The sequence below is a fragment of the Rattus rattus genome, chromosome 2 (genome assembly GCF_011064425.1).
Source record: "Rattus rattus isolate New Zealand chromosome 2, Rrattus_CSIRO_v1, whole genome shotgun sequence".
NCBI classification, from domain to species: Eukaryota; Metazoa; Chordata; class Mammalia; order Rodentia; family Muridae; genus Rattus; species Rattus rattus.
In genome coordinates, this window is record NC_046155.1 from 110,752,318 (window position 1) to 110,763,437 (window position 11,120).

Genomic DNA, 11,120 nt, shown 5'->3' on the forward strand with positions numbered 1-11,120 from the left:
TCTGCAGTCTCAGGAGTGCCCACCTGTCTCGATGGTGAGCTCTCTCCCATGGGGTTTGGGAGCAGTGAGCTAGAGGCAGCCATTCCAATACTTTTAACGCTCGCATGTTTTAGTCTTCTCTTAGACCAGCAGTTCCCAACCTGTGGGTCACAACCCCTTTGGGGGATGAGCTACCCTTTCATAGGAGTCACATATCAAATATCCATCCCACTTATCAGATATTTGCATTATGATTAATAACTGTAGCAAAATTTCAGTCATGAAGTAGCAATACAAATGACTTTATGGTTGGGGGGGGTCAGGCAGCATGAGGACAATTGAGAACCACTGTCTTAGACAATTACTGTACATTCTACTTCTAGAATGTTATTACACGATTCACTTCTAGAAGAAAGCCTGTTCTAATGTCTCCTAAATTACGTTTGGAGACTGTATGTATTTTTCTATTCATCCCTTTCTTGAGCATTCTTTCTCATCTGTTGACAGTGAATTCAATGAGAATAAGGTCTTATTTGCATTGTATTCCAGGACTTAACATAGTGACTGGTCTAGACTAGATTACAAAAAGCAATCTATTAGATGAGTGCAATGTATCAAATATAAGTAAAATTGAAAGACTATAAAGGCTTGGCTTGCCCTGCCTCTACCATCATCCTTTTTGTAGAGTAAACGCAAAAGCCACGATCCAAAGTCTAAAAGCACATGAGAAAATGCAGACCTAAAACCCAAGGTTATAACCGCATAGAAGACATACAATATAAACCTGTGCAGCTAAAGTCACCTGAATTTTGACAAAGATTCTAAAAATATACATTACAAAACTGATAACCTCTTCTGGAAAAAAATGGTCCTGAGAAAACCGGATATGTACATGCAAAAAATGAAACTAAATCTTTATCCCTCACTGTGTGCAAAAATCAACCGGAAATGGATCAAAAGTCTTAAAGTAAAACCTGAAACTCTGAACCATTAGAAGGAAAAGCAAGAGAAACATTTCAAGATGTAGGGAACTCGTTTCTGAATAGGACCACAGTTGTTCAGGAAATGATGCTAACACATGGAAAATGGGATCACACGGAATTAAAATTATTCTTCCCTTCAAAAGAAACAATCTGGAGAAGAGACACTCTACAGAATTGGGGGGAAATCTTCATTAATTATACATCTGGCATAGAATTAGCATCTAGCACATATGAAGAACTCACAAAACTAGGTAAATAATCAAACAACTCAATCAACAGAAGGACTAACGTGGAGTAAAAATGTCCAGTAAACATATGTGAATATGTCTGGTCTCATTGGCCAGCAGACAAATGCAAATTAACCTACACTGAAATTGCATCTCAGTCTAGTCAAACAGGCATTACAATGGTATCAGTGCAGTAGGGATGTGGACAATGGAAACCACGAATGTACTGTGGGGATGTACACTGGTCCAACCACCATGGAAAGCTGTAAGGAGTTTCTCCTAAAACTTAAGTAGGTGTATCTTATAACGTAGCTATTTCCCTCTGTCACAGGAAGCATATCATGGAAGCATTTTTATAACTATGCTTTTTGTAGCACAATTCACAATAACTAGGTTATAGATCCATTCGGGATACTCATCAGTATAGGAAGAGACAAAAAGTAATGTATATAGACAGAATGATAGTTTTTTTTAGCCACAAAGAACAAAGTTATGTTATACAGGACAATAGAAATGGCGGGGGATAATCATATTATGCAAAGTAAGCTAGTTTCAGAAGGACAAACATTGTGTTTTCTCTCATTTGTCATTTCTAGATTTTATAGACACATAAAATCATATACATGTGTGCATGCCTTACAAATGCACATGTGACATAAAAGCAGACGTGAAAATGTCTAGGAGGACAAAGGGGACAAACAGGAGTAGGGTGGGGAGATGGAACCTGTGCTTAAGGAACACTGTATACTGCATGAAAGCAGTCCTTGTAATACAGTATCACGTACAATGGATACACACCAATGAAAATAAATACATAAAATCTTAGGATTTAATAAAAATGTGAAAATCCACAAAAACAGGCAGTAACATTCAAATCTGTAAATTTGAGAGAGAAACACTAGCTCTTAGGAGGCACTCTTTGGTGTACGAAAGATACCGTGATTTTCCATATGCCATTCAACATCTGCGAGAGTTGCAGCTTCTAGCTCAATGACCTGACCCAGATCTGTCAGGCCATGCGTGGCTTGCTCCAAAAGAAATCTCGCCTGCCTAGGTGGAGAAAGAAAATTCTGCAGGCCTTAAATAATTTACATAGAGATGGAGCCTACTGGAAATTAAGCAGGCAGGTAAAGATTCTTTCATTTTAAGTTAAATTTAAATTCATTTATTTTCAATGTTACTACCTTTTGAATATGTAAGGTGGTAACATTTGGTGGTTCAAAAACCAAATGACATCAAAATTGTCTATATCAAGAAGTTTCATTCCAAACCTTATTTCTGACAACTTCATTGCTTATGGTCCACTACACCATTAATAACCACTTTCATTGGTTTGTTTTCAATATTTATTTGTATGTCTAGAAATAAATTGTATTCATAGTCTTATATCTTCTTCCCAGGACATAAGAGATAGTATATATTATATTGTATAACCTGCTCAGATGTATCCTGAAGATATTTATATTATTTATATATATATGAGCTTTTAAAAATTTTTTCCACAGATATGTTGAATTAAAAAAGGTAAAGTTGGGGTTGGGGATTTAGCTCAGTGGTAGAGCGCTTGCCTAGTAAGCACAAGGCCCTGGGTTCAGTACTCAGCCCCGAAAAAAAAAAAAAAGGGTTTAAAAAAAAAAAAGGTAAAGTTAACTGATTGCTCTTTAATGCTATATAAGCTATTTCTGTTGAGGTTTAAATCTCAACCCCATATCCAGACAGAACACACCAAGCCAACATGGTTCCATGTGGAGAGGTTTAATGAGAGAAGAAGAGTAGAAGGGGGGATAAGTAAAGGCTGGTCATGAGCACGTGGAGGGAATGGAGGACGGGGAGAGAAGGGACAGGGATAAAGAGGGCAGGAGAGCAGAGAAGAGTAAGGGCAAGAGAGAATGAGGAAGGAGCAAGCAGCCCCTTATATAGTGTCAGGCATAGCTGGCTGTTGCCAGGCAACTGTGGGGTGGAGCATACCTGGCTGTTGCTAGGTAGCTGTGGGGGTAGAGCTTAGACAGAATACCAACAATATCTAATTGTTTGCTACTATAATGATGTAATGAATATATAACCTCATGTTCGCTTTCCATCACAACAAAAAATAATGAGACAGTTGGCTGATGAGGGGGAGAGGTTTATTTTCACTTACAGTTTTACAATTTTAGTCCATGATTACTTAGCCCCGGCAGTGTATCATGCTAGAGCACACAGCAGAGCAAGGCCACTCACCTCATGGTCAGGGAGCAGAGAAAGAGGAAAGGAGAAGGATCTCACAGTCCCCTCCAGTAGCAAGTGACCTGAAGACCTTCTGTTAAGCCCCAAGTCCTAAAGTTTTACCACTGCCCAATGGTGCTCCCTCTGGGGCATGTGGACATTTAAGATCCAAACTGCATTAAACCTTCAATGGGAAAGACAAATTTATTTTAAATGAGAGCACGGAAGAGTGGATCAGAATGTGGATGAGAGCAAGCTGTCATCTAGCAAAGATCAGAGTCCCCCTGTGGGCCTGGGGAGTTGGGGCTTGTGGGATATCAAAATCAATTAGATGCATAGTGAATGACCAGGCAGATTTTTCAAGGGGACATTTTTCTTGATTTGTTTCACAGGTAGAAAATGCTTGGTTCTTAAATTTTTCCAAGAGAGATGCTCATCAACCTCAGTAAGGTTCAACTGCACAGCCCAGGGCATTAAACTTAAGACATTTTAGGAAATAACATCGGTGTGTTCTTAGGAAGATTGAAAATAATTGCAAAGGCCTGTTCTTAGCCAGTGTTCCACATTCTGATAACTGTTTTCAAGATTTATGATTAAATTTCCTTAAAAAGTACTCCCCGGCTGGCATGGACATGGGAACATAAGTGGATGCACTACAGCAGAGACTGTTAGTGGTCCATTAAACATTCATCTGCCTTCCTAGCTCTCCCCGTGTCAGGGCATACGTTAGCTTCATCCCCATCACAGTGGCACAACCTGATTCATCTGAATTAATCATAGCAGCATGTCCTCTGAAAACACTTAGCTGAAGTATTTCCAGATGGCCTGGTTTGGGACCATGGATGCTAGAAGACACACCAACTAGTTGGGTGGATAGGCATTAGGGAGAGAGGTAAGAATTATGGCCCTTTTTTGCCTTGCGCCCTCATGGTTACATCTTGAAGGTCTGCTCAGTCTCATAGAGGGGAAGGTAGATTCATCTAGTCAGGGCCTGACCCAGCCACAGCTACTCCATGGTGTCTTGGTGAGAGAATAATAGGAATAACAGGCACTGGTGCCAGGGCTCCTTCCAAGGCTTGAAACTTTTTTAACTTCAATAGGATGGAGCTGTGGGGACCTTTGTTTTCCACCCATTCTTTCCTGAGAACTAACCTGAATTCATTTCACTGGAACAGGGGCAGAGCTCTGAAAACATGGCCGTTCATCAATGTTTCTCTTTGCAAATTCTTAGCACACCTTTAGCGTTTACACTCATCCTTCGGGGCACACCAAGGACTTACGGTTTTGTACTTTTCCAAGAGATCACGCTTAGTTCGGCATCACGGCAGACAAGGTGTTTTGAGTTTAGAGTCTCTGTTCTGTTGCCTTTCGTATTAGGGCGACTGCTTGTCAGCATTGAAAAAAATTAGGCTGGCTTTAGAAAAGGGTTTTGTTGCTTTGCTTTAAAATTTTCCCTTTAGGAGTTGGGGATTTGGCTCAATGGTAGAGCACTTGCCTACCAAGCGCAAGGCCCTGGGTTCGGTCCCCAGCTCCGAAAAAAAAAAAAAAAAAAAGAAAAAAAGAAAAAAGAAAAAAATTTTCCCTTTAAAGATAATGGTTAGAATAGGCCAACTTACCTGTCGTCGATTTGTTCCAATGATAAATATTACTTTATAAAGAAGTGCACTCTAGTAGATACCCTGATTGCTTCTTCTTGAATGGTCAGAGATTAAGTACAAAGCACTATAGCACACAAGGAATAGCCCACCCCTCCATGCGTGTGTTTGTGTTTCAAAGGAAGATTATATACTGGGAGGAAGCATGGATTTTAGCGCAGACTTGCTTGATTAATTGGTAGTGTTATGCACAGGAATAAAAGTACGATGCCCTTTGTTGAAACACTAATTTTGTAACAGTGATAAGTATTAAAGCAAGTCGGGGGAGTCCCCTGGCACCCTGCTAAGATCGTTCAGTTTAGATTTCCCTCAGCTTCTCTAGGTCTTCGTGGCTTTACATCAGCCAACCTCTTAGAGTCTCACTGTCTCATCTATAAAATAGTGACAACACGTCCTCTCTTGCGATGTCTGAGTGTGAAAAGTGACTTGGCGGGTGGTGGAGAGAGGACTAGGTAGCTAAGAAAACACGTTGCTCTTGCTCAGTTCCCAGCGCCCACACGGTAGCTCATATCTGTGACTTTAGTTCCAGAGAATCCGTCACCATCTTCTAAGCTTCTTGGATACACATATGATGCAGGCAAAGCACTCACCCAAAAAGTCTAAAAACAAATCATTAAAGACAAACAACTTGATATACAACTGTCCCATTCTCCACTCTTCCTTCTTCATTTATATCATGCCATTGTCTACGTAGTAAGTTCAAGGGCAACTTGGGCTGCATAAGTTTATCTCTCTCTTTATCACAAAACAAAACAAAACAAAAACTAATAACAACAAGCAAAGAAAGCCCCCAAGTAATAGTTTTTGTTTGCTTTAAGTAAATCAAACTTGCTATGTAACTTTTGGTGTTCCTGGCACCAAATGAATAAGAAAATTACTATGCTATAATCTATCTTATAGGTATTCATAATTGCATATAAAACAATGACTAAATATAGGAGAAATAAGAAAATTATATTCTGGTAATTAACTTGAACACTTTACTTCCTTAAGAACTTCTACATTTAACTGTTAAATAACTATTTTTTACAAAACAGAATAATTACTACAGAGAATGCCATAATACACATATACACATTCAACTTGGACTTTTAAGACACAAAGGTTAATTACACACAAAAAATGTATTCACAGGAACAGAAGACAATATATGAGCTACTACCAAAATCAAACACAATCTGCTATGATTGGTTTCCCTAAATTGAGGTATTTTTGCCTATTAACATATTGGGAAATAGAAAATGAAACCATTGAGAGTCTCAATAGAGAACATCTAAATCCTCTCAGTTATTAAGAAGAAAACCGAGAAAATGGGAATAAGATAAACTTGTAGGAAATTTTAGAATTGGTTGACTTAATGAACTTGAATCTTAATGCTCAATAGAATGACTAACACAGCTGGCTTTACACTTTGGCACACAAGTGAATGATCAAATTTTTGCTTTGCCAAGCTAACACAAAATCATGTCCAATCAGACTCTTTTTGCTGAGAACTATTTGTTCTACCAGCTGACAGCTCTCTGTTTCTACGCCCAACCACAGTGCTGTACGGCTATTATTCTGCAATGACTAATGGGGCTGTGTCTTCCCCTTTTTCACGATAGCACGTTCATTTTAGAATCCTTTAAATCATACATCTTTTCAAGCTATAGGAAGATGTCTGAGGCTGAGAATGAGTGAGCTAGAAGATACGGATTATCTTAAGAAATCTTCGAAGGCACAGAGGGGACTCTGGTTAATCTTAAATGTATTCTAGGGGGTAGAACTGAAAATTAACACTAACTGTGCAACAGGAACAACAACAAGGTCATAGTAAAGTGTTTTTTGTACTTAAAAGTATAGTAAATGAATTTTCTTTGTTTTTGCCATAAATCTAAGGCACATATACTTGAAGTATTAACTGGAGACAACAGGAAGCACAATTTCTCTTATGGAAAGAGATGGCGGAGTTTGGCATTAAGTTCTCTCTCTTTGCTTAAAAGATCCAGGCTGTGCTTTTTGAAGGCTTCTGATTGGAGACGCAGATCATCGTAAGCTTTCTGGATCCCGTCTACCTTGCGCTGGAGCTCGCGAACTCTCAAGTTGCTATCAACCGCCACTGCCTCTTGCTCAAAGCGTTCTAGCGCATGCTTCTTGGCCATGGCTGCCGTCTCCAATTTCTCCTCAAGCTGGCGGATCTCAGCCTGTTTGTTCTGAAGCACCTTGCCCCTCTCCATGGACAGCTGCAGCAGCTCCTCTTTCTCACGCATGACAGTGTGCAGCCTGGCCTGCAGCTCCTGGTTCATGTTGACATTCGCTTCTTGGTCCTTCCCCATCTGTTCCGTGGCCTGCTGGTGTTGTTGCTTGATGCTCTGCAGCTGGCTGCGCAGCTGCTCAGTCTCCTTGGCATGCTCACAGGCCTGCTGGTTCTGCAGAGCCAGCAGCTCCTCCTCTCGGGCCCGAGCCTGACCGGCTTCGTGAGCGCATCTCTGTTTCAAGACCTCCAGTTCCTCCCCCAGAGCCTTGTTGTGTGCAGTGAGCTGCAGTACCTTGTTCTCCTGGTCTTTCAGAGCCTGGCTGAAGAGGCTGTTATTCTCCTGCCTCAGCTTCTCATTCTCCTCCTTCAGCTTGACGTTTTCACTCTTGTGCTCATCTTTGAAGCGGATCATCAGCTCGTGGTTGGCTGCTAGGGTCATAAAGCGACTCTCCAGCTTTTGGACCTGCTCATTCTGGACCTTCATCTTCTCCATCTCCTGCATCCTCTTCTCCTCCAGCTCGGAGTTGAGCAGTTCTAGGATCTGGCAGCGTTCCAGGGCCTCGTCGGATCTGCGTTTCAAGATGCAGATGAGCTGGGATTGCTCTTGGATGCGGGAGCGGAGCATTGCCTTCTCGCCCTTCTCCTCCTCGGACAGTCCCCTAAGGTTGGCCAAAGCTTCTCTCAGACCGTCCATTTCCTTAAACCCCAATTCCTCATCCTCGTTTTCCAGGTTTTCGTTTTGTCTTCCTAGGATCTCGTCGGGGGGTGGGGTATCCATCCTAAGCGTCTTCTCCTTCTGCGGCATAGACGCTCTGCAGAAGAAATGACTTCAGTCTTTCCCCCTTCTGATTTCAAAAGGGCGTTGCTATGGACGCTTGGCACTCTCTCTAGCAGTTGGTTTTTCCAGTAAGGAGTCCTGTAATTGGTGGACAGACCTGCCGAACGCAGTGAGGTAATAGGGGGAGTTCAGTGCCAATCTGGTCAGGCTACGCCTGTCTTTTGAGCCAATCACAGTTCTCAGTTCACTGTCACTGTCCAGCCTGGGCAGCATAGCTGTAAGCCAACCACAGAGTCAGCTTCCTATTCGCAACAGGGGACAAATCTGATTTCTCCTAAGAGTAAACAAAGCAAGCTTACAGAGACTTATTCTCCTCTTTGTTCTGAAAAGATCCTTCTGTCTATAGAAACACAGTTGCTATAGGCGCGTCTAAAGGAGAGTCTGGACCCAGGTCTTAGCTCAGCTGCTCTAAATGAAATTCCTTTTGTTTCTCTTAAAGCAGATACCTTTCGTTAGATACCTTTAGTTAGACACTCAACCTTCCTGTTTACCTGTTGGGAAAATACATGAACAGAAACACAGTGAACAATACAGAGGCAATCAAGGCTGAAGCAAACAACAAAATGAAAAAACAAAACAAAACATGATGATTACACTTGTGCCTTGCACGCTGGAGAGATGGAGATACGAGTCTGTTCATCGAGATGCCAGAGGTGATAAACAAATATGTCTAAAAGTGTCAGATAAGATTGACAATCCATGGGATTGGGGATTTGGCTCAGTGGTAGAGCGCTTGCCTAGGAAGCGCAAGGTCCTGGGTTCAATCCCCAGCTCCGGGGAAAAAAAAAGAAAAGAAAAAAAAAAGATTGACATATTAATATAAAGTTTAGAGGCATTAACAGAGCATCATGTTAAAGGGGAAATGAATAAATGCATTTAAAAAACGAGGCAGAAACAGATGCGGGATGAACCTCAAGAATGATCCAACAAATGCAAGTAAAAATGAGATGGTATTTCATCCACCCAAACCAGTAAAAATAAATAAAATTCTCATTATTTATGATTTTTCCAGGACTTGTAAGGGATGGTGAAAGAAGTCCTTGGATGTTTTGTGAATGAAAAGTCAGTTAAGATCAACATGTCTGTGCTAACTTTCCAAAAGTTAAATATATCTGCCTCCTCAAATTTTTACTTTATCCCTCTTTCCTGAACTGTATTGAGAGCTCCCTTCTTTCTCTTTCTGATAATTGTCTCTTGTGAGGAGTTCTTTGTTTAAAATAATCTGAAAAAAACCCTTATGCAAGGGTTTTGCCTTGCCATCTGCCTCATAATTATTAAGAAACTTGAAACCTAAATATCCAAAAGAGACGGCCAATTGAGCATTATCATGTTTAAAAGAAATTTTTCATGGCACAGAAAATACTTACGTTAAAAAAAATAGCTGAAGAAAAGGAAGGTACAAAACTTGATGATCCAAATAAACTTGGTACCGTGAAGCTTAGGAATAGAGAAATAGTTGGCTCTTTGTGTAATGATGGAGTTGTGTAATGATGTCACCCGTATGGTGACAGAGAAGTCTGTGTCATTACAACTATTGTAGGGATGTTTAAGTGCTTCCGTTTTCACTGAGAACAAAACATTAGACAAAAGGGTTGAGATTCTGCCTTTGGTCTCAAATATTTGTGATTGTTTCCCAGATCACAAATTTTGTCTATACAGGGATGGCAAAGCTGAGAGCTAGAAACGTTCCTAGACTGGATGTTTTATACTTTTAAAACTTTTTAACCGATAAAGGCATACATATTATAAATATCAACATTATACTCTAAAATATTTCATATATAAATGACATATACACACATTTCCAACCAGATTAAATATATCTGCCTCCTCAAATTTTTACTTTATCACCTCTTTCCTCCCCCCTCCCCCTCCCCCTCCCTCCCTCCCTCCTTTCTCTTTCTGTGAGACAGGGTCTCATTTAGCCTAGGCTGTCCTCATAACAACTATGTAGCCAGGCCTGACTCTGAACCTCTTACCCTCCCATCTCTGCCTCTGGAATTTCGGGCTATAGGCACTGAGCCACTGCACTCTGCTTTCCTATGGTGAAAAGGTTTGCGCATCCTCTCTTCTGCCTTTTGAAATGTACCTACCGTGTGTTCCCTGCGTCCACTCTATTATTTGATGGCATAGCAGAATTTCTTGCTCCTATCTACATTTAACAGTGTCTTAGTGATGATTTCCACTGCTGGAAAGAGACATGACCAAGGCAGTTCTTATAAAGGACATTTAATTGGGGCTGGCTTACAGGTTCTGAGGTTCAGACCATTATCATCATGGCCAGAAACGTGGCAGCATCCAGGCAGGCATGGCACAGTAACTGAGAGTTCTACATCTTCATCCAAAGGAAGCCAAGAGCAGATTGTCTCCAGACAGCTAGGAGGGGGTCTCAAAGCCCATCCCCACAGTGACATATATCTTCCAACAAGGCCACACTTCCTAATAGTGCCACTCCCCAGGGCCAAGCATTTTCAAACCACTACAAACAATAACTTAGTACCAGTGCTAGTTCACATTTTTGCTGTTGTGATAAATCAAAAACTTCTTGCTGAAAAAAACTATTTTAGGTTACAGCCCATCACTGAGGGAAACCAGGAAAACAGCTCAAGGCAGGAACCAGAACAGAAACAATGGAGGCGGGCTGCTTTCTCACGCAATGAAAACAAACGATTTTTTATACAACAAACATTGGCAGGAAACAGAAAACAACTTCATTGGCTCCAGCCTTGCAGAGCCAGTCAACTAGTTACAGTTTCTTTAGTTAACTGGCTGTAGGGTAGTTCATGTAACAGCTGCTACTGAGTTTCCACTCTTAAACTCTGTGTTGGTTTGGGTTGCTAAACTGAAATTTTAACAAGTCCTGAAGTTTTGTAAAAAAAAAAAAAAAACATATGGAAGACTTTCAAAATGTGTATTAACTAGGCTACTGTGGAGAGTTTCAAATGTGGTCACACAGACTAACCTGGCTAAAAACCAGCTGGTCACAAAAGAAAAGTA

General features: G+C 40.8%; 1 protein-coding gene across 1 annotated transcript; it reads right to left on the bottom strand.

Moving 5' to 3' along the window:
* Positions 1-6,015: 6,015 nt before the first annotated feature.
* Positions 6,016-8,373, bottom strand: Ccdc89 (coiled-coil domain containing 89). The gene has a single exon (XM_032893225.1). It carries the CDS (start codon positions 8,088-8,090, stop codon positions 6,978-6,980), a length of 1,113 nt encoding a protein of 370 aa, XP_032749116.1. The 5' UTR covers positions 8,091-8,373; the 3' UTR covers positions 6,016-6,977.
* Between the last annotated feature and the right edge of the window lie 2,747 nt (positions 8,374-11,120).